Genomic DNA, 24,547 nt, shown 5'->3' with positions numbered 1-24,547 from the left:
TGATTCCGGGGTCAGTTTTGATTTGAATTGACTTGCTGATGCACAGGATTGAGATGTGGTGGTAATACTAGTTGCTGACCAGTGTGAAAGGTCAACTTCTTCTCTGAGAGTAGAATGCATTGCCGCTTCATCGGGCTAATGTCGGATATTGTTTTGCTAGTGCTGCATCGCCAACATTACGGGGGTCTTTCTTTCCACTTGTCTTGTGACAAGTACAGGTGCACAATTTTGGGGGGGGACAAACTACTTGTGCTATAGGGCTCTGCTGCCCCACGATGTCCTCTCATTAGCTTGGTACGAAAATATAAATTCTAGGTCTGATTTCAACAGAGGTTGTTGAGATATCGGCTATTTTTTTCAGGTCAAGGCTGAACAGTGTATACAGGGGAAGTACCTGTCGGACACTCACCATGTTGTCCTACCCTCACCGAAGGCCATCCCTGTGTTTACATAAAGGGGCCAACTTGTTCGAGCCACTCCTGGCACTTTGTGTCATTGCGAAACAAGACACGAAGTACAAGGAGAGGAGTGTTAGCTAAATAGACTGGTACCCAGGCTAAACTTATTCTGCCAATCATGACACTCCCACCCCTCCCATAACCTCTGATAAGTCCATTCAAGTACATTTGAATTGAGTAGTAATAATACACTGTGTAAAGGCTTGAATAGAGAGGGGTTTTAGGGTACAGTATATTTACAGGTATAGCTACTAACGGCTATAGATAGACGTGGACATAGATAGGCATATAGACATTCCGATCTTTGAACTGGATAGCCATGTTTCTGCTGATTAGCTAATTAGAAATCCAATGATTTGTGCTAGTCTTTCGGCATAGTCGAAATACCGTTGTAGTTTTTCGAGGGTAATTATTCAGAACCACACCCAGAAGTGTCATAAATATGATTTATTTTCCAGAACTGTAAAAATGTGACAAGTAACAAAAAGACAGTATTTACAGTACAGATGTGCTGAGAGTCAATGTGACTAAGATCCTGGTGATAACTGCTGTCATTAAGGTGGATGCCTGTGTGCTGTCCATCCAATTCCTCACCACTTCATACCTGGTTATATTCAGACTTAAGATCTGCACGTTTAACACAAATTTGATATGAAAGAATTATGTATGTTTTGCATATTTACGAGGTTTGTGCGCAGATCACAGGTATGAATACCGCCCACCATTCATTCATAGTTTCCAATGCTTAAACAAGAACTCTATAGGATTCCACAAATGCATGTAACAATAGGAGTATGTTATCAATCAATTTAGCCCAAAAATTAGAACGCTAAACCTGAGTATAAAAATGTTTGACAATTCATTTGGTTCCTTGTGTCCCAAAGCCTTTAATGCTGAAGAGGAGAAGTGAGTTCTTTTTAGATTAGCTATAAGATAAACAGTGGCTTAGAGTCTATTTAATCAACGTGGTCCCACTGTGCAGTCGACAGAAGAGACCTGACTAAACGGGCCTCCTAAATCTCCTTAAGGCCTTGTTGTCAGGGACTGTCAGTCACATGTATATTTGCCAAAGCTTGGTCAATGTCTTATTTCTGTCCATACGTCTTGTGTTTGTTCTCAGCGGAAGTTGCCTGTTTCTGAGGAGGTTGAGGTGGCTGTAGTGGTGGGGGTGGAGCGAATGGAGATCTGGGTGGATCGGAGGTAGTAGGAGGCCCCTCTGGTGGGCTTCCAGTGGATTCCCCTCCTACACTCTGAACGTCCCTTGGATCTCACGTGGATGTATCTCCCGTTCAGATTGGTGTCTCCACAAGCGTTGAACCACCAGCCACCTGCGAAAGCCCAGAGGATTAGTTCAACTTGATGCTGGTGTGAAAAACAGCAAACTCCATTCAAACTAATGTTCCATCAAAACCATATTCTTCATAAATTAGATGAAAATCTTTCAATAAATAATTTAATTCAGAACAAACCCTGTACTTGAGCCTTACGATAAACCATGCATCCATAAAATGTTGTCCTCCCCAGTCCCCACTACTGTACCTGTGTAGGTGTAAGCGCAGTGTGAGTCTTCAAGGTTGTCATTGTCCCGGTCCTTAGTGGAGAACTTCATACCGGTATGGTTGCTCATTGCATCAGGCAGATTTCCGGATGCCTGTGAGAGGTGGATAGTATAGTGGGCCTCTGGTCCATCCAGAGAGAAGTTGTATTCGATGAAGCGTTTGCCTTGTTTCCAGTCCTCCAGTTGGATGTTCAGGAAAGAGTCACCTTGACTAGCCAGGGAGTGGACCTTCTTCAGACCCAGCCAGAACTCCCCTGGTAACACACACACACACACACACACACACACACACACACACACACACACACACACACACACACACACACACACACACACACACACACACACACACACACACACACACACACACACACACACACACACACACACACACACACACACACACACACACACACACAGAGGCACATGAGGTGATGGCAGCAATAAAAGCACTGAGTACTCTGGCCTGGTGCACTGGTCATGAGAAAATACACGTTGCACCTCACAACTCGATCACTCACCTTGAAAGTCTCCAAATCCGTTTTCAAACTTCTCCCAATTCTGATCGAAATTCACGGACCCATCCTTCCTTCTCTGGATTATAGTAGCCCCTCCATCTGCAGAAAGGAAACAGGAAATACTTCATCAATAAATGTACATTAGTACACAGCATTGGCGCTACTCGTTGTCTGTCTTACCTTGATCCATGTCACAGTAGGCCATGAAGGGCTCGGATTGGTTAGGCTTGATGGTGTACATTCCACTGGCTCTCTCGCCCCTGGTAAATAGCTCACAGCAGTCTGATGGGAGATCTGTAGCACACAACCACACTCACAGTCAATCAGCAGCACTAAGGGGTGATGGATCAATCCCTCAAACATTGTGTTTTGTAGGGCCCCTAAAACGGTAACAGTTGCCAAAGAATGAGCTAAAGGGAATACAAATCAAGACGTCAAGACGTCAAGAATACAAATCAAGAATCATGACGCTTTTAAGCCACCTTTACCTGTCATGTCGAAGCTGCCATTTACAGAGGTGTTGGTCAGATACCCAGTGAGGTCTGGCGTGACAGACTGGAAGTTGTCAGATGGTTTCTCAATGGTCTCTTGCATGGAAGGGTTATAGGTGAGCTAAAAATGTGAAGGAATAATGTTGTGCTATAAAAATGTAGTCAATTGCCTGCTGTCATGATTGGAAGACTGTAAGGCTCAAGCTACATCATTTGTTGCACTATGGCAGCAACTACCTTCTCCTCCAGAGTCTTGATCTTGCTCCTCTGCTGAACAAGCTGGTCGCTCTGCTCTCTCACAGCCTTCAGCAGCTCAGCAATGCTTCTCTCCTGGGTGTGGATCACATCCTGAGGGACACATGATGGGACAGGATCATTTCTCCAGACATATTTATCATTGGGTACAATATGTCTATCTGGTAGTATTGTGCTGTTACACTTCAAGAAAAATGGAGTAGGCTAATCGCTACTGTGTGTAAAAGAACCAAAGGCGACTTTAGTTAATTTACCTTCTTGAGGTTTGTTGAAGTGTCTGAAAATCATGTAAAAATTCCCCGTAAACTTTACCAATATTCTACATGGAAATTTTGTGAGTTTTTTGAGAATATTAATCAGCTTTAACCCCATGCTCAATTCAAAACAGCATTTCCCCATGGATTAAGGTCGGTTTGGGGTGACTCACCTTCAGTGTGCTGATCTCAGCCAGCTGCTCGGCGGGCACCAGGCCCTGAGACAGGCCGCTCAATTTCTCCTCCAGCCCGCCCACCTTGCTTTGAAGCTGGCTACGCTCCTGCAGTATGCTTTCCACCTTGGAGTTGATCTCCAGCGATAGGCTCTTGATCTCCTCGTTGTTGGCCTTGAGTACTACCGTAGTCTTCTTCAACTCCTCCTCTTCCTCCTTGATCTCGCTGGCCAGCACAGAGAGCTGGTTGAAGGAGTTGTCGAATATGTTGAGTTTCTGGAAGATGTCATTGATCTGGCCCTTGGTCTTGTGGACGAAGTCCCTGAGGCTGTGGCCAAGCTGGAGGAGACCATTGGCCAGGAGACGCACGTCGTCCAGAGCGGCGAAGCGGGAGCGGGCCTCGACGGCGGGAACCTGAAGGAGGGGAGGGTCTTCGGACATGGGCTCTCCCTTGCTGCAGAGGACCATTGTCCAAGAAGCCACAAGTACGAACATAAATGTTAGCGTTAGCTTCATGATGTTGGTTGTTTCTGTCTTTATACCGTCTCGTGTTGTTGGTAGAGCTGGCCAGCCGGCCACTTTGAGTCCCCTCTTCCCTTGAAAAGACGCCACAGGACACAGTACTGGGAAACTATATAGGTTGCCTTGGATGAGGTAGATTATTAACTGACTTAGTCTCAACTGAATTTGCTTCTGCAAATATGGCTGCAGCATCCAGGAGTCCAGTTTACAAAAGAGCTTAACCCTTTGATTATAGGCTTTGTTTGAAATGACTGGAGTCAGTTATTTCAGTTATGTCAGTCTTCTATTCTGAAATTCCAAACAAAAGAACTGAGTGGGCAGCTGTGTGTGATGCAATCAATTGGAATGTTCAGTACAAAACACATTGGTGTGCCAGCCTGGTACCAGCAGCCCCCAACAAATGGCTATTCCAAAATGTCCACTTCAGTGTCCCAGTCGGTGAATCATCATGGATGCCCAAATAAATTGTTGTTGGTTCTCAATGGTGGGGCCAAAGTCCCAAAATATATTTGCACTTGGAACAGTGTGCACTATTATCAACAACATCTGTGCATAAAATGTTACATCTGATTTGAGTTTATTTTCTTCCTTTGTATAGACATTCATATCATTCAAGTTTGGAGATTCGCAGGTAATGAAGGGTCTGTTTGTCTCTCTCAGTGAAAGAGTTACTAATGAGGCTGGGTTGTAAACTTCTGATGACCCAGTTTACACATTATATTGATTGTGTAACATGTCCTACAGGTGTAGGATCTTAATTGTATCACTATTTTGTTGCTGAGAAATGTCCTGCGCCACAGGAAATGCAGATGAGCTTCAAGATGTACATAAATTCAATGACAACCCACACTAAAACAGTTATATTAACATTGCTGCACTTTTCATGTATCCTCATTTTGACCAGCTAATAGCCTAACCACAGATCAAGAAACATTAATGACAAAGTGTTAAAATCCTGTTGCTGCCGGATAATTTTGCTACGACAATACAGGTGTAATTAAGATCCTACATTGTCCTATAGTTTTGCAATATTTTGTTTAAGCTATTTTTTTACCCAAGAAAAGGTCAATGATGTATAACTAAGGTTGGAAATGTAAGCAATGTAAATATTTTAATGGCAGCCCTCTGCAATGACTGAGAATGTACGGTCAACATTTCACTCTGAGATCACCGTGACATATTTTTGGTGCGTCTGATTAAATCCCCATGGGAGCTTATCAGAGTTGCGGACATTCCTTTCTACTTGTGCATCTATCCTACAAAATCGGGTAATCATTCCTACTGATACAGCTGATACTGCTACATGTATAGTAGAGGTGATATCCCAGCTAGCACACAACATTCTGAGAACCATATATTTCTTAGAGCTTGACTAATTCCATGGATAGAGAACATAATATCATAGCTTCTAATCTCACTGATGCCGTGCCACAATAAAAAATATATGTGTTTGCATGATTACTGCCTAAGCAAATTATTTCCATGTGTCCTATCTGTGCTTGAAACATCTCAGTGTAAGGTTAATGGAAGTTATTCAAAACCCTCAAAATAACCTAGAATTCACATTCTCAGAGCGTTAATAAAACCTCTCAGGAAAACTTTTAAGGAACCAGATAAAAACGTTCTCAGAACCTCCCTGCAACCTAAAAAAATAAATGTTCCAAGAACAGGTGTAATTTTCACTTCTGTTCTCAGAACAATTAAAAAACATTTAACATTCCTGTAATTAAACATATGGCTTCTGTTCCCACAACCAATGTGAAACCAAAAACAAACGTTCCCACAACTTCCAAAGATCCAAATGTGCTAGCTGGGTAGTGGGTGATTTTCTTTATTTTTATACAGTTTATTCTTCCTTAGTCAGCATCTCCACAGACATTTTTGGGTGTGTATCAGATCATGCTTTTTAATAGTAAGAACCCCAAGAACATTAAGCACAATTGGCTATGCAAAATGGATGTCCTATGTAGTTGCACCGCAAAAATGTCAACAGTCTTTTGGTTGTTGTCGTCTTTTGACTGTGGAACCAAAGGAATACAAAAAATACACAAAGGCAACGAGTATGATGCTGTGAACTATTTACAAAAATATACAGTATACAAGTAGGACCAGATGACCATATTATATCACTGCAACGCATTTCGACCAAACAGGTCTTACTCAAGCAGCATCTGACCAACCAAAGGTCAGTGATGCAGAAACCTAAGGTAGAAAAGGCTGAGTGGAGTTCCCACATTCGTGTTTTAGCGGCAAAGGAAGCTAGATTGAATCAGCTGTATTCCTGAAAACCACATGCTTCCAGTTGTTGGCAGCTCCGCTAAGGGTGGTGATGCAGGAGCAGCTACTCACCCCAATCAGGGTGGAATTTTGCCAACATTTGTAAAGCGTCGCAACTATACAGTGTAGCCATTTTGCATAGCTAATCGTGGTGTTGCGTTCTCTAAACAGTAAATTAGGCTTCAAAATTGACTCGTTGAGGAAAACCTGATTTGACCAATTGATCTTTAAACTCTAATATGTATTTGATGTTTAATAGATTTCCATCCAAATTGGAAAAATAGCTTTTTAGATAAACTATTTCTCAAGCAATAATTTTGCTATGACTGTTTGGGAGTGGTCTAAAGGCGGAGGGGGAAACTGAAAACTAGCTGTTATTGTCAGAGAGGTTTTGAACTCCTGACATTCCCGTCTTGCAGGAAATCATTCACAGAACGAGCAGTATGGTTGGTGGCATTGTCATGCTGGTGGGTCAGGTCAGGATGAGCCTGCAGGAAGGGTACCACATGAGGGAGGAGGATGTCTTCCCTCTAACGCACAGCATTAAGATTGCCTGCAATGACAACAAGCTCAGTCCGTTGATGCTGTGACACACCGCCCCAGACCATGACGGACCCTCCACCTCCAAATTGATCCCATCCAGAGTACAGGCCTCGGTGTAATGCTCATTCCTTCGACGATAAATGTGAATCCGACCATCACCCCTTGTGAGACAAAACTGCGACTCGTAAGTGAAGAGCACTTTTTGCCAGTCCTGTCTGGTCCAGAGACTGTGGGTTTGTGCCCATAGGCGACGTTGTTGCCGGTGATGTCTGGTGAGGACCTGCCTTACAACAGGCTTACAAGCCCTCAATCCAGCCTCTCAGCCTATTGCGAAATGTCTGAGCACTGATGGAGAGATTGTGCGTTCCTGGTGTAACTCGGGCAGTTGTTGTTGCCATCCTGTACCTGTCCCGCAGGTGTGATGTCCGGATGTACCAATCCTTTGCAGGTGTTGTCTGCCAATGCGAGGATGATCAGCTGTCCGTCCTGTCTCCATGTAGCGCTGTCTTAGGCGTCTCACAGTACAGGCATTGCAAGTTATTGCCCTGGCCACATCTGCAGTCCTCATGCCTCCTTTCAGCATGCCTAAGGCACGTTCACGCAGATGAGCAGAGACCCTGGGCATCAATCTTTTGGTGTTTTTCAGAGTCAGTAGAAAGGCCTCTTTAGTGTCCTAAGTTTTCATAACTGTGACCTTAATTGCCTACTGTCTGTAAGCTGTTAGTGCCTTAACGATCTTTCCACAGGTGCATGTTCATTAATTGTTTATGGTTCATTGAACAAGCATGAGAAACAATGTTTAAACCCTTTACAATGAAGATCTGTGACGTTATTTGATTTTTACGAATGATCTTTGAAAGACAGGGTCCTGAAAAAGGGACTTTTCTTTTTTTGTTGAGTTTACTTACAGCACTTTATATGTACAGTTGAAGTCAGAAGTTTACATACACTTAAGTTGGAGTCATTAAAACTCATTTTTCAACCACTCCACAGATTTCTTGTTAACAAACTATAGTTTTGGCAAGGGTTAGGACATCTACTTTGTATATGACACAAGTCATTTTTCCAACAATTGTTTACAGACAGATTATTTCACTTATAATTCACTGTATTACAATTCCAGTGGGTCAGAGGTGTACATACACTAAGTTGACTGTGACTTTAAACAGCTTGGAAAATTCTAGTAAATGATGTCATGGCTTTAGAAGCTTCTGATAGGCTAATTGACATCATTTGAGTCAATTGGAGGTGTACCTGTGGATGTATTTCAAGGCCTACCTTCAATCGCAGTGCCTCTTGGCTTGGCATCATGGGGAAATCAAAAGAAATCAGCCAAGACCTCAGAAAAATAATTGTAAACCTCCACAAGTCTGGTTCATCCTTGGGAGTAATTTCCAAATGCCTGAAGGTACCAAGTTCATCTGTACAAACAACAGTATGCAAGTATAAACACCATGGGACCACGCAGCCGTCATACCGCTCAGGAAGGAGACACGTTCTGTCTCCTAGAGATGAACGTACTTTGGTGTGAAAAGTGCAAATCAATCCCAGAACAACAGCCAAGGACCTTGTTAAGATGCTGAAGGAAACAGGCACAAAAGTATCCACAGTAAAACTTCTTCCTCGCTCAGCAAGGAAGAAGCCACTGCTCCAAAACCGCCATAAAAAAGCCAGACTACGGTTTGCAACTGCACATAGATCGTACTTTTTGGAGAAATGTGCTCTGGTCTGATAAAACAAAAATAGAACTGTTTGGCCATAATGACCATTGTTATGTTTGGAGGAAAAAGGAGGAGGCTTGCAAGCTGAAGAACACCATCCTAAACGTGAAGCACGGGGGTGGCAGCATCATGTTGTGGGGGTACTTTGCTGCAGGAGGGACTGATGCACTTCACAAAATAGATGGCATCATGAGGTAGGAAAATTATTTGGACATATTGAAGCAACATCTCAAGACATCAGTTAAAGCTTGTTTGCAAATGGGTCTTCCAAATGGATAATGACCCCAAGCATACTTCCAAAGTTGTGGTAAAATGACTTAAGGACAACAAAGTCAAGGTACTGGAGTGGCCATCACAAAGCCCTGACCTCAATCCTATAGAAAATGTGTGGGCAGAACTGAAAAAGCGTGTGCGAGCAAGGAGGCCTACAAACCTGACTCAGTTACACCAGCTCTGTCAGGAGGAATGGCCCAAAATTCACCCAATTTATTGCGGGAAGGTTGTGGAAGGCTACCCGAAACATTTGACCCAAATTAAACAATTTTAAGGCAATGCTACCAAATACTAATTGAGTGTATGTAAACTTCTGACCCACTGGGAATGTGATGAAAGAAATAAAAGCTGAAATAAATAATTCTCTCTACTATTATTTTGACAATTCACGTTCGTAAAATAAAGTGGTGATCCTAACTGACCTACGACAGGGAATTTTTAATTGGATTAAATGTCAGGAATTGTGAAGAACTGAGTTTAAATGTATTTGGCTAAGGTGTATGTAAACTTCCGACTTCAACTGTAATTCCTAAAATGCTTCCAGTCTCAGTGTGCCTAAGTAACCACAAGGCCACAGATTTGGTCACATACAGTTCATATAATACTTTTGTGGGTGTGGATTCTAGTAAAGAAGTTGTGATTGGTCCTTCTTGTTGAAAAGGCCAGCTGTGTTTAAGGGTCTGTGAACTTTCGATCAAGGGGAGGCATTCACATCATAGAGGACTATACCAACACAGTCAATATGTAACCACAGTGGCCTACAGTAGCATAGAGTTACATAATGCACATCAAATTAGGAGTCTGCTGGGACTGTCACACCCAATGGCACCTACCTATTGATTGTGTATCACTTCCAATAGAATTTCTATTTTCAGTTTTCACACTATGCTATTGATACTGACTAAATGTGGGTTGAAAAGTCACCCACAAATATCATCACAGTAACACTTTTACCTAAAGCCTCAATTATAAAGGCTCATAAAGTATATGCTTAAAATAAGTTATAGAGCAGGCGTTAGGTAAAGTGTTACCAGTATCACATGTAAACCTTGTAAAAGCAACAATCTCCCCGATTGAACATCTTCTACACCGGCTATTCCCAAACTGAATAACAGTCCATTCAGATTTTCCAACGGGGCTATGCATTTGGGTGAGGTGTTTTTCTCGCCTGAGTAACCTTGTTTCACTGCCAAAAATCAAATCAAACCATCTACAGTAGTGTTCAGCGAAATAACAACACAATGTCAAATAATTTACATCCAATCACATTAACCGTTACTCTCTCACAGGAATTCCACTGTAGCCAAACGTAGCTGCTGCTCATTCTGATTGCTCGAAAATGGATAAATGGTTAAAGAAAAGTAAGGCCGGTGTCCATAGAGACACATACCTGCTCTACTGGTAGTACTGCTACTACCAGCAGTACTACACCTGCACCTGTCAATGACAAAAGTTGTTCTGCTTCCACGAGCACATCCAATGCTAGCATCAGTAATTCTACATGTGTTGTTAGCCCACCTATCATGGACAATGACAGTTGTGAATCTGATGCAGCCGAAAAGCTACTGCCCCCTTACCCGGGAAAGCACCGAACAGACAGGGACGTTGGACCATCGAAGAGGTGCAAATATGATGAGAACTACATTGATTTGGGGTTCACTTATATTGTTAGTTGTGCCTTTCCTCAGCCACAGTGTGTTAAATGTGCAAAAGTACTATCTCACCACTCGATGAAACCTTCACTCTTGCGCAGACATTTAGAAACGAAACATGCCAATTTGAAAAATAAGCGACAGGAGTTTTTTGAGTGAGAATTAAGACGACTTTCGAGTAGTAAGACATGTATAAAAGCAACAGATACCATTAATTAGAAGGGGCTAGAAGCGTCTTATGTGGTGAGATACCGAGTGGCTAGGACAGGCAAACCCCATACTATTGTGTAGGACTTAATTCTTCCTGCTGCCGCGGATATGGCTGGGACAGTACTGGGGGAAAAGGCCCAAAAAACTATACAGACAATGACTTCATCAAACTAAACTGTTTCAAGAGGCATCAGTGACATGGCAGGAGATGTTTTGCAACAATTACTGCTTCGCATACAAGCTAGTGAATTCTATGCGTTACAGCTGGATGAGTCAACAGCGGCCTGGCACAGCTCCTGGTATATGTCTGTTACGTTTATGGGGGGTCAATTAACCTCTTAGTGATCCCTTCACACGCCAATCCGGTTAAGTGGGATAGATTTGACAACATCCAGTGAAATTGCAGAGCGCCAAATAAGGAAGACACCCTCTTCTGCGAACCACTGGAAACCAGGACAACAGGTGAGGATATTTTTAAAGTACTGGACAGCTTTGCGACATCAAATGGACTTTGGTGATCAAGATCTGTTGGTATCTGTACTGATGGCACAAAGGCCATGACAGGGAGACATAGTGGAGTGGTAACGTGCGTGCAAGCAGTTGCTCCTGACACCACTTGGGTACACTGCAGCATCCCCCGAGAGGATCTTGCTGTCAGAAGGTGGGTGTAGCTGGTATATGAAGTCAGGTGCAGGAGAGCAGAATGAGTGAGCAACGTACTTTACTCAAAATAAAGGCACAAGGTTAACATACACTTGACCAACGATAAACGGTAATCAATTACGCACGGGTCTAAACAGCACCCGTCGAAAAAACAGCCAAAACGTACCGAATGAACATAGAAACAATCATGCACAAAAACACGGGGGAAACAGAAGGTTAAATACATGAACATGTAATTGGGGAATGAAACGGGGCGGCAGCGTAGCCTAGTGGTTAGAGTGTTGGACTACTAACCGGAAGGTTGTGAGTTCAAACCCCTGGGCTGACAAGGTACAAATCTGTCCTTCTGCCCCTGAACAGGCAGTTAACCCACTGTTCCCAGGCTGTCATTGAAAATATGAATATGTTCTTAACTGACTTGCCTGGTTAAATAAAGGTAAAAAAAAAAAAAAACCCAGCTGTGTAGAAAACAAAGACAAAACAAATGGGAAATGAAAGGTGGATCGGCAATGGCTAGAAGACCGGTGACGTCGACCGCATACGGCGAACGCCGCCCGAACAAGGTGAAAGTCTTCGGCGGAAGTTGTGACACTTAATGCCATGGAACAGCCTGACAGCTTGAAAGACGTTTTGGACACTACAGTGAAAATGGACAACGTTGTTGAAGCAAGGCCCCTGAACTCTCGTGTATTTTATGCATCATGCTTTTACAACATACACTGGTTATCAAGGGGCAAAGAATTGAAACATTTTTTAAAATTGAGAGACGAGAAGTTTTCTTTACTGACCATAATTTTCGCTTGTCTGACCGCTTGCATGATGACAGGTTTTTCATACAACTGGCCTATCTGGGTGATGTTTTTTCTTGCCTGAATGATCTGAATCTATGATTACAGGGATTCTCCGTAACTATATTCAATGTGCGGGACAAAATCACGGCTATGATTAAATTGGAGCTCTTCTCTGTCTGCATTAACAAGGACAACACACAGGTCTTTCCATCATTGTATGATTTGTTTTGTGTGCAAATTAACTCAAGCTTATGGAAAATGTCAAATGTGATATAGTGAAACACCGGAGTGACCTGGGTGCGCAATTGCAACAATTTAATCAGAAGCCACTGCTAGATTTCTGGATTGGGCTGCGCTCAAGAGTATCTTGCCAGGGCAAATCGCACTGTTAAGACACTGATGCCCTTTGCAACCACGTACCTATGTGAGAGTGGATTCTCAGACCTCACTAGCATGAAAACTAAATACAGGCACAGACTGTGTGGGAAATGATTTGCCCCACTTCACAAGACTCTCTCCAATACAACGCAACATTGCAGAGTTTATGTGCATCCTTTCAAGCACACCCTTCTCATTAACCTGTGGTGAGTTATTCACAATTTGTGATGACCAACTAAGGTTTAATATGTAAGATGGCTAAATAAAGAGCAACATGATTTATGATTATTATGTTATTATTTGTGCCCTGGTTCTATAAGAGCTCTTTGTCACTTCCCACGAGCCGGGTTGTGACAAAAACTCACACTCATTCTTATGTTTAATTCATGTAGGCTTACAATGATGGCAACAAACAACATTTGAGAGTGTGCTGACCCTGATGCTAGATGGGGTACGCAGCTGGAGGTTGAATGTTTGAAAGGGTCCTGGACTATAAAACGTTTGGGAACCACTGTTCTACACCAAACCTTGGGATATTGTTTATATATATATATATATATATATATTTAACTACTAACCTTAGTTACAACTTTATGTGATGATCACCTTTCATCACTAGAGGGCATTCTCGGCAAATGAACAAGATAGGCAAAAGGGGAAAGTTTACATTGAAAATACATGTACAGTAGACAGAACAAGGATTTGTACAGGTAAAAACAAAACCTCAACATAATTTGCTGTCTTGGTACAAATCAAAAGATAATGATCTTCAACTAGCCTACATTAGCACATAAAAGGGATAGTTCACCCAAATGACAAAATGACATATTGGTTTCCTTACCTTGTAAGAAGCCTATAGACTAGGTATGACAGCAGTCCATGCTTTGGTTTTGTTTACCTGGCCACTGTTTCAAATGGTAACGTTTTAGCATTTCTGGCACAAATCCAATGCAAGTCATTGATACTTACACGGAGTATACCAAACATCAGGAACACCTTCCTAATATTGAGTTGCACCCCCTTCATCAGAGTATGGACTCTTACATACAAGGTGTCGAAAACGTTCCACAGAGATGCTGGCCCATGTTGACTCCAATGCTTCCCACAGTTGTGTCAAGTTGGCTGGATGTCCTTTGGGTGGTAGAGGATTCTTGATACATAAGGAAAACTGTTGAACGTGAAAAGCTCATCAGTGTTGTAGTTCTTGACATAAACAGGTGAGCCTGGCACGTACTACCATGCCCCATACAAAGGCACTTAAATGTTTTGTCTTGTTGAATGGGACACACATAATCCATATCTCAATTATCTCAAGGCTTGAAAATACTTATTTAACCTGTCTCCTCCCCTTAATCTACACTGATTTAAGTGTATTTAACAAGGGACAGCAATAAGGGATCATAGCTTTCATCTTAATTCACCTGGTCAATCTATGCCATGGAAAGAGCAGGTGTTCTTAATGTTTTGTATACTCAGTGCATATTAGCATTTTCACACTTCATGTGCAAGTACCTTCCAATGCAATACATTTTTAAATACTTTAGGATGATTTCTTCTCTTTATACTGTAGCTGCCATAACCAACTAAAGCAGCTCTGAGTTTTCTGTTGTGTACACTGCAGTATGTGGTCAGTCAGCAGTGCTTTTGTCCAATAAAATGTTTTTTTTTTTGCCCTCAGTAAAACCACAATCCCTTTCGGAGTCAGTGGTCTGTGTGTGTAATGGAAAATGAGCCTTTCTTCGCTAATTCCTTTTCCATCCGTGTTATGAACACTGTGAATGTGAAATGCTGTGGTTATGGCTCTGTGGGCATCTCTTTCTGCTTAATGGAATTCTGAATGTTATTTTGAGTAAGTCAATAAGATGTGTCGTTAGTTTGTGCACAGGCTGCAAACTTGTTGAAATATTTCCGTTTTTTTTAGGGGTACATTCTTCCTCTATTTCTGCTTGGATTATATTTATCTTGGCCTAAGAAGATTGCCCCACTTCACAAACAACACACACACACACACACACACACACACACACACACACACACACACACACACACACACACACACACACACACACACACACACACACACACACACACACACACACACACACACACACACACACACACACACACACACACACACACCTCTTAATTGCTCTAGCAAACAGTAGCTTGGTGGAAGGATGGGTCATGGGGCTCCTTGGTGGAAGGAGGGGTCGCAGGGCTGGTTTTTGACAATAATGGCCTTACGACAAAGCGGACGATTGTAGCATTGTGAAGAGGGGGTAGACAGGATGGTGGTCAAGGGGGGAAAGGGAACTCATGAGGAATAAGAGGTATGTCCTGTGCATTAACCCCTGTGAATTGCCCCCCACATCTCTGCCTCCTTGTTATTTTCTTGATTATTAAGGGCGGTCACAGTCAACATAACAGAGGATAAGTTTGCACCAGTTGCCTGTGTGTATGTGTGTCCATGCATATGAAGTGCCATTTGCTGAGTTAAAAAATAACTGTGTGCGTGTGTGGTGGGTGTTGTGTGAGTATTTTCATGTATAAAAATGCATTACTTGAGTGAAAAAAGAACTGTGTGTCTGTGTGTTTTGAGGGAACACTGCACACAGTACCCCTCACTGACTACCTAGGGGAGTTTATTTTGAAAACCCATTACCAGCTGCCAGGGTCTGGGGTGAGCTGCTTTAAGTAAGGGGCCCACCTGCATGCTCCTATTGGTCGATATCCTATGACATGGGTGTGGCCGCTCTGTGTGGGCCCCCACCCGCAGTCTCATTGGACAGAGGGAGAAAGTCATGCTCTGAAACCCCTCCCCACTCTGCTCTTTACACACAACAACAAAGCTTGTGCTGTGAGAGGATTCTAAAGAGGTATTTGCCATGCAGCCACGCCATCCCACTCTCCCTGATGGTACCTCCTTCTAGGAGAGAGACAGACAGGCAGGGCTGAGATGAGAGAGAAGTGACTGGAGAAGTACTGGAACTCAGACTGGAGTGGATACTCTGACACCCTCACATCAGGTTACAGTGGAGAACACCAGAATTGTTAAAGGTAAGAGAAAGTTGCTTTTTCTTCTATTTCTCTGCTAGTTGAATGTACTGTTATTGATCGTGGATAGAAGTTGGTCATTCAAATAAGAATGGGTTGTTTTAATCTTAGAACTGAATAGATAGGAAAGTGATATTTAGTAGTCTGAACAAATCAGGCATACAGGTTGGATTTGGTGCACTTAATGACCATCTGATAGACATCTGCACTCTTAGAAAAAAAGGGTCTTCAGCTGTCCCCATCAGAAAACCCTTTTTGGTTCCAGGTAGAACCCTTTTTTGGTTTCCAATTAGAACCCTCTGTAGAAATGGTTCTACTGGAACCAAAAAAGGTTCTTCAAAGGGTTCTTCTATTGGGACAGCCAAATAACCCTTTAAGGTTCGAGATAGCACCTTTTTTCCCCCTAAGAGTGTGACCTCTAAAATCGATTTTCTATCACACATGCATTACCTCTCAACCCCTCACACACACACATATAAACTAACTCACTCACTCACTCACTCGCTCACTCACTCACACTCACTCACTCACTCACTCACTCACTCACTCACTCACTCACTCACTCACTCACTCACTCACTCACTGTTTTGGCCCAAGCATTTAAAATACAATGCTGTTTTTCCTCCCTGCGTGAAAGCCCCACTGGCAGCTTTTCTCCTATGGACTTATGTCCTGCACACGGAGCGGAGATTGAGACCCTGTTGCTGTTGGAGAGACACCAGGACAGAACAAACTGGATGGAGCGATAGAGAGAAAGTGTGTGTGCGTGCATGTGTGTGAGACACAAAGACACAGAAAGAGAGAGAGTTGGGAGGAGAGAAAGAGGGGTTAGGTGGAGGGAGTTGTAGAGGGAGTCATAGAAGTTGGCTTTAGTTTCTAAACGAAGTCCAAATAGAAGACAAGGAATGAGGTTGTGTGCTGGAAAAACCACACAGTCAGCATGTCCATACTGGAGGAAGAAAATATCCCTTTTTTAAAGAACAGAACAGAGAGAGAGGGAGTTAAAGACAGACACATGCTGTACACATACATGTAAATGGTTATTGAGAACATGAGAAGGGCCCACAGGATGCCATAGGATATCCAATTCATCCAAGTCATTGCCCCCTTCAGTTGTAGTGTGTGTCCCAAATGGCACTGTATTCCCTATATAGTGTACTACTGTCGGCCAGAGCCATTCTCGAGTCCACAGCACTTTGTAAGTAGCACTTTGGGTTTGGGAAAAAGTGCATCACAAATAAACTGCATACACGTCACCATCACAGTTAACGAGAGAGAGAATCATCTGATCTTTGCAGAATAATCCGTCCAGGAACAGCTGAAAAAATAGGTAGTCTTCATGTTCACGTTCTACAACATTCTTCACAAACCTTATATCCGAGCCCAATTCCCAAGGCCGAAAACGATGAACTCTTTGTTTAAGTGTAGCAACTGATGTAGCAACGTCAAGGTAGCCTGGTCCCAGATGTGTTTGTGCTGGCCAATTATGGTCATTGTCACATCGATAGGTGTTGGCAAGACAGCACAAATAGATCTGGGACCAGGCTAACTTCGAGGTGTTTCAGGAACAACAATCCTAACAATGTGTGTATGTGCCCATTACATGTCAGTTGTTTGTCCCTCGGCCCAAACTAATATCTGAAATGTGATATTCTGCAGCAGAGTCCTCAATGCTTTAAAACATGTCTTCTTGGTGAGGCTACCGTTTTAAGTGTAATTTGTTCAAATTTAATTTTGTCGTTTTGTAGTCAAGAATGCTGTGGACGGAGATGTCTAGATTGCAAAGTTTATAATGATGTGAGGAGGCTGTGTGAGGAAGAAGGCTGCATTTATCCCCAGGACAGGGCAGTGGTGGGAACAGGAAGAAACAAAGCCCACAAAAATATTGAGACTTCCTTCTTCTAAGACCTTGATCTAGAAAAGTCCTGAAAATATGAACATAGTGAAAGCTCCAAGTACTCTAACCTGGTCTTAGATCTGCTTGTGCTGCTATGGTCCATAAAACTTGACAAGGTAACGAACAGATCTGGGATCAGGCTAAAAGTACTGAAGTTCATATATTTGAGGTAGCTTACTGTAGGTTTATGTGGGAAAAGTGAATAATTTTCCTTTTGTTTCTCCCAAATGGCTTTCCTGTGAGGTAGGCCAGTCGCTCTAAGCAGTGACAATTAAAATTTGTGCCATGGAAATGTGGAGAGGTTTAGGGTAGGACTGTAACCGATTGTGCTATATTCTATCCTCTGTGGTGAGACGGTGGGGAATAAGTGTGTGTGTGTGTTTGTGTGAGTGAGTGTGTAGCTGTCTCTCTCTAAAACTGTCTCTCTGTCTGTCTCAAAATGACCATAAACGTACCTACTGACACCCTATTAACACGAATGTAAACCAATCAGGTACTGTGTTTGCACTATGGAGGACAACCTCAAGACGAATAACACAACTCGTATCAATGCCTGCCTGTTTTATCATGATGCCGTTGAGAGATTGAGATGATCATAGCAACAGCTGCTGTAGTGTTGATGTGACCTCAACGCTGGAATGTCTAGCTATATGTAACGGACATGAGTTGGTCATGGTTGCTCATGGTCACGTGATAAGGTAGCCCACCTGCGACTTAAAAATCCGTGTCAAGCCCTTTGCCCTGGAGAGAATTTCAATTTGGTCTAAATGGTCAAGACGTTGGTTTCTCCCGCGGCAGTCCTGGGTTCATATCCTGCCAGTTACATGTACACGACAGTAGAAGTTATGGTTATGTCTGTAGCAATACACCACAGTTAAAGTGTTGTATGTACTGTAGCTATGCACCATAGTGTGGACAATTCAGGGGGTGGCGTACCGTTAAGCCAAGAGGCTTGAACCTCTTATCGAGGTTGCTAGATGTTGGGTTAAAGGGGAATTTCACCCTGGGGGAATCTGTGCTTGTTTTCATCATGTCTGAGGCATTTCTAGGACAGCGAGATGTGTTTCATCTCACTGATTCGTATTCTGGCCCCTGACCCTCCCCCACAAGGAATTTTTTTTTAAAGGAGGGCAACACTAACAACACAATCCTTTGGGCAAAACCGAAAGAACTGTCCAGATCGCAATGGAGCACTTTTTGATGTACTATTAGCTACATGGTGACATTCAACCATACATGTTTAAAACGGAATATAGAGAAGAGTATTCAAAACAAAGAGTTGGATAGCTAACGTTTAGCTATAGCTGATGCCAGCACCAAGAGAGCAGATGACAAATACGGTGCCTAGCTAAGTTATTTTTCCTGCAAGCCACCTAGCAAGCTAGCAAAATGTAGTTTATCTACTGAAACCCATACTGTATTGCTGGCTGACATACTACTGTGTTACAGTGGGGAGAAAATAAAATTACTTTTCTGTTTGCTAACTTAGCTATGTAGCTAGCTAAACAACTACTGGTAGCCATATCTATGACTAAAAAATAGAAGAGATTTACAATTGGAGATATTTTGTATCTTCATTGTAAAACGTCTTCTCTTTTTAGTTGTAGATATGGCTACGAAACAGCAAGCTACAACATTACAACCAGCCAACTAAACCTAGGTTTTACCAGCAAACGTTACCAGGCTGTATCACATCCGGCCGTGATTGGCATTCCTATAGAGCGGCGCACAAGTGGCCCAGCATTGTCAGGTTTGCCGGGGTAGGCCGACATTGTAAATAAGAATTTATTCATAACTGACTTAAATAAAAGGTAAAATAAAGTTAAATAAAGGTAAAACAAAAAATAAATCCAAACAGTTTACTAGCAAACAGTGAGGAGAAACAATAATACAGCAATTTACTGTTTACTGTTGTATTTAGACAATGTGCCACGCTGCCATCTTGTCTATTTCAAGTCTTCTCTCATTTACCGAGCCAGGTCTGTGTCATCAAGACACCCACTTGTCTAGATCAATGAGAGAAGACTTGAAATAGACAAGATGTTGACAAAACATCTTTGAGTAAATCACAATATATTGTGTAACAATCTGTAGCTACATTTCAATGCTGAGCCATACTAGCTGCGTTTACACATGCAGCCCAATTCTGATATTTTTCCCACTAAGTGGTCTTAATCACATCAGATCTTTTTCAGAACTGATCTGTTTGTTTTTTCACTAATTGGTCGTGACCAAACAGAATTGGGCTGCCTGTGTAAACACAGCCATAGTCCTTTGTCTGGCTTTGGTACACTGGCAATGGTGTTCGGTATTTTTTATTTATTTCACCTTTATTTAACCAGTAATCCAGTTGAAAACAAGTTCTCATTTACAACTGCGACCTGGCCAAGATAAAGCAAAGCAGTGGGACAAAATCAACAATACAGAGTTACACATGGGATAAACAAACGTACAGTTAATAACACAATAGAACATCTATATAGTATGTGCAAATGAAGTAAGGAGGTAAGTCAATAAATAGGCCATAGTGGCGAAGTAATTACAAATGAGCAATTAACACTGGAGTGATAGATGTGCAGATGATGTGCAAGTAGAAATACTGGTGTGCAAAAGACCAGAAAAAAAAAAAAAAATTATATATGGGGATGAGGTAGGTTGTTGGTTAGATGGGCTATTTACAGATGGGCTGTGTACAGCTGCAGCGATCTGTAAGCTGCCCTGACAGCCGGTGCTTGAAGTTAGTGAGGGAGATATAAGTCTCCAGCTTCAGTTATTTTTGCATATCGATCCAGTCATTAGCAGCAGAGAACTGGAAAGAATGGTGGCCAAAGTAGGTGTTGACTTTGGGGATGACCAGTGAAATATACCTGCTGGAGCACTTGCTACGGGTGGGTGTTGCTATGGTGACCAGTGAGCTGACAAGGAGGAACTTTATCTAGCAAAGATTTATAGATGACCTGGAGCCAGTGGGTTTGATGACAAATATGTAGCGAGGACCAGCCAAAGAGAGCATACAGGTTGCAATGGTGGGTAGTATATGGGGCTTTGGTGACAAAACGGATGGCACTGTGATAGACTGCGTCCAATTTGCTGAGTAGTGTTGGAGGCTATTTTGTAAATGACATCGCCAAAGTCAAGGATTGGCAGGATCGTCAGTTTTATGAGGGTATGTTTGACAGCATGAGTGAAGGAGGCTTTGTTGCGAAATAGGAAGCTAATTCTAGATTTAATTTTGGATTGGAGATGCTTAATATGAGTCTGAAAGCCAGACACCTAGGTATTTATAGTTGTCCACATATTCTAAGTCAGAACCATCCTGAGTAGTGATGCTAGGCGGGCGGGTGGGTACGGGCAGCGATCGGTTAAAGAGCATGCATTTAGTTTTAATAGCATTTAAGAGCAGTTGGAGGCCACGGAATGAGCGTTGTATGGCATTGAAGCTCGCCTGGAGGTTTGTTAAAACTTCTTTGGGATAGGGGGCAGCATTTTCACTTTTGGATGAATAGCGTGAACTGCCTCCTACTCAGTCCCAGATGCAAATATATGCATATTATTATTATAACAGAACTCATATGACAGGCAAAATCCTGAGAAAAAAATCCAAACAGGAAGTGGGAAATCTGAGGTTTGTAGTTTTTGAACTCAGCCCCTATCGAATATACAGTGGGATATGGGTCATTTTGCACTTTCTAAGTCTTCCACTAGATGTCAACCATCTTTAGAACGTTGTTTCAGGCTTCTACTGTGAAGGGGGGCCGAATGAGAGCTGATTGAGTCAGAGATCTGGCAGCAGCCTCGATCTCAGTCACGTGCATTCACATGAGAGGTAGCTCTCGTTCCATTGCTTTTCTACAGACAATGGAATTCTTCGGTTGGAACATTATATAACATTTATGATAAAAACATCCTAAAGATTGATTCTATACTTAGTTTGACAAGTTTCTACGACCTGTAATATAACTTCTTGAACTTTTCGTCTGACGTTCGGCTGGACCTGAACGCGTGTTTGGATTTGTTTACCAAACGCCCTAACAAAAGAAGCTATTTGGACATAAATGATGAACTTTTTTCGAGCAAAACATACATTTATTGTGGAACTGCGATTCCTGGGAGTGCATTCTGATAAAGATCAACAAACGTAAGTGAATATTTATAATACTATTTCTGACTAATGTTGACTGTGCAACATGGCGGATATTTCTTTTGGCTGGTTTGGGCTCTGAGCTCCGTACTCAGATTATTGCATGGTATGCTTTTTCTGTAAAAAAAAATTGAAATCTGACACAGTGGTTGCATTAAGGAGAAGAGTATCTAAAGTTCCATTCATAACACTTACATTTTAATCAGCATTTACAATGAGTATTTCTGCGAATTGATGTGGCTCTCTGCAAAATCACAGCATGTTTTTGAACTACTGAACATAACACACCAATGTAAAATGAGATTTTTGGATATAAATATGCACTTTATCGAACAAAACATCATATTTTGTGTAACATGAAGTCCTATGAGTGTCATCTGATGAAGATCATCAAAGATTAGTGATTAATTTTATCTCTATTTGTGCTTTTTGTGACTCCTCTCTTTGGCTGGAAAAATTGCTGGGTTTTTCTGTTACTTGGTGATGACCTAACATAATCGTTTGTGGAGCTTTCGCTGTAAAGCATTTTTAAAATCAGACACTGTGGCTGGATTAACGAGAATTGTATCTTTAAAATGGTGCCTAATACTTGTATGTTTGAGAAATTTGATTTATGAGTTCATGTTGATTTATATTTGGCGCCCTGCAATTTCATTGCCTGTTGGCGAGAGGTTCCGCTAGCGGAACGAGCGGAACTCCAGTCCGAGACAGGTTAACACAGTGTCCAAAGAAGGGCCAGATGTATACAGAATGGTGTTGTCTGCATAGATGTGGATAAAGACTCACCAAGAGCAAGAGCGACATCATTGATACGTATATACAGAGAAAAGAGTCGGCACAAGAATTGAACCCTGTGGCACCCCCATAGAGACTGAAAGAGGTCCGGACACCAAGCTCTCCGATTTGACACACTGAACTCTATCTGAGAAGTAGTTAGTGAACCAGGCGAGGCAGTCATTAGAGAAACCAAGGCTGTTGAGAGTCGAAAGCCTTGACTGCACAATATTGTTTTTTAGCGATGGTGGTATGATATCGTTTAGGACCGTGGCTAAGGTGCACCCGTGACCAGCTCTGAAACCGGATTGCATAGCGGAGAATGTATGGTGGGATTCGAGATGGTCGGTGATCTGTTTGTTCACTTGGCTTTCAAAGACTTTAGAAAGGCAGGGCAGGATGGATATAGGTCTTTAAAGTTTGGGTCTAGAGTGTCTCCCTCTTTGAAGAGGGGGATGACCACAGCCGCTTTCCAATCTTTAGGAATCTCAGACGATACAAAAGAGAGGTTGAACAGACTAGTAATAGGGGTTGCGACAATGCCGGTCGATAATTTTAGGAAGAGACGGTCCAGATTGTCTAGCCCAGCTGATTTGTTGGGATCCAGATTCTGCAGCTTTTTCAGGGCATCAGCTGTCTGGATTTGGGTGAAGGAGAAGGGGGGGGCTTGGGCCAGTTGCTGCGTGGGGTGCAGAGCGGTTGGCTGGAGTTGGGGTACCCAGGTGGAAAGCGTGGCCACCTGTAGAGAAATGCATATTGAAATGCTCAATTATGGATTGTCGTGGATTTATCGGGGGTGACAGTGTTTCCTAGCCTTTCCTAGCTGAGAGGAGGAGCTCTTATTCACCATGGTCTTTACAGTGTCCCAAAACTTTTTGGAATTAGTACTGCAGGATGCAAATTTCTGTTTTAAAAAGCGAGCCTTTGCTTTCCTAACTGACTGTGTATATGGGTTCCTGACTGAAAAGTTGCATATTGCGGGGAGTATTCAAAGCTAGTGCAGAGCGCCACAGGATGTTTTTGTGCTGGTCAAGGGCAGTCAAGTCTGGAGTGAACCATTAGCTATATCTGTTCTTAGTTCTACATTTTTTGAAAGGAAATGCTTATTTAAGATGGTGAGAAAGGCACTTTTGAAGAACATCCAGGCATCCTCTACTGACGGGATGTGGTCAATATCCTTCCAGGATACCCAGGCCAGGTCGATTAGAAAGGCCTGCTCGCAGAATTCTTTTAGGGAGCATTTGACAGTGATGAGGGGTGGTCGTTTGACCGCGGACCCATAACGGATGCAGGCAATGAGGCGGTGATCACTGAGATCCAGGTTGAAAACAGCAGATGTTGTTTATATAGGTTGTACCTGGTAGGTTCCTTGTGTGAGATTGAGGACGGCCGGTGTGTTAAGCATATCTCAGTTTAGGTCACCTAACAGTACAAACTCTGACGATAGATGCGGGCAATCAATTCACATATGGTGTCCAGGCACAGCTGGGAGCTGAGGGGAGTCTATAACAAGCGGCAACAGTGAGAGATTTATTTCTGGAGATGGATTTTTAAAAGTAGTAGCTCGAACTGTGTGAGCATAGACCTGGATAGTAGGACAGAACTCTGCAGGCTATCTCTACAGTAGATTGCAACTCCGCCCCCTTTAGCAGTTCTATCTTGAAGGAAAATGTTGAAATTGGTGATGGAAATTTCAGAATTTGCCGGGCTGGGGAAGCTGAGACTCTTTGTGCTTATGGCGAATGGTCTGGTCTGGTCCTGTCTGCGATGAACGACCAGCTGGATAAGACTCTGCCAAAAGTCGTGTAGGGCTTCTTAACCACCAACTGTTTGGTCCTCTTGCAGAATATTTGCTGGTACTGCATGTCTCCTGGAAAGACATGGTTGTTGTGTTAGCATTTTACACTTTTTGTGGAAGGTACGTAGGGCAACATGCCTTTCTTG

At 42.6% G+C, this 24,547-nt stretch overlaps 3 protein-coding genes across 3 annotated transcripts in view; 2 read left to right on the top strand and 1 right to left on the bottom strand.

Moving 5' to 3' along the window:
- Positions 1-24,547, top strand: part of LOC127911058 (uncharacterized) — a 441,684-nt gene that overhangs the window by 218,269 nt on the left and 198,868 nt on the right. The window lies entirely within an intron of this gene.
- LOC118402315 (angiopoietin-related protein 3-like) lies at positions 891-4,332 on the bottom strand. Its single transcript, XM_035800422.2, has 7 exons — positions 3,708-4,332; positions 3,263-3,373; positions 3,023-3,146; positions 2,715-2,828; positions 2,538-2,633; positions 1,998-2,270; positions 891-1,786 (listed from the first exon to the last, which is right to left on the bottom strand). The coding sequence occupies exons 1-7, from the start codon at positions 4,221-4,223 to the stop codon at positions 1,575-1,577; spliced, it is 1,446 nt and encodes a 481-aa protein (XP_035656315.1). The 5' UTR covers positions 4,224-4,332; the 3' UTR covers positions 891-1,574.
- LOC118402314 (KN motif and ankyrin repeat domain-containing protein 1-like) overlaps positions 15,582-24,547 on the top strand; it is a 29,763-nt gene continuing 20,797 nt past the window's right edge. The window contains exon 1 of the mRNA XM_035800421.2: positions 15,582-15,794. The gene's annotated coding sequence lies outside the window, so the exon portion shown is untranslated. The remainder of the gene's footprint in view (positions 15,795-24,547) is intronic.

Source organism: Oncorhynchus keta, chromosome 23 (assembly GCF_023373465.1).
Source record: "Oncorhynchus keta strain PuntledgeMale-10-30-2019 chromosome 23, Oket_V2, whole genome shotgun sequence".
Lineage (NCBI taxonomy): Eukaryota > Metazoa > Chordata > Actinopteri > Salmoniformes > Salmonidae > Oncorhynchus > Oncorhynchus keta.
This window is presented reverse-complemented; position numbering and strand designations above follow the sequence as displayed.

Bases quoted from the DNA above. Each gene is read 5' to 3' on its own strand.
- LOC118402315 (XM_035800422.2), bottom strand. From the start codon at position 4,223: ATGAAGCTAACGCTAACATTTATGTTCGTACTTGTGGCTTCTTGGACA. The intron at 3,374-3,707 runs GTGAGTCACCCC...TGTGTCCCTCAG, and splicing joins CTGAGATCAGCACACTGAAG to GATGTGATCCACACCCAGGA. The intron at 1,787-1,997 runs GTACAGTAGTGG...GGGCTTTCGCAG, and splicing joins CTGCGCTTACACCTACACAG to GTGGCTGGTGGTTCAACGCT.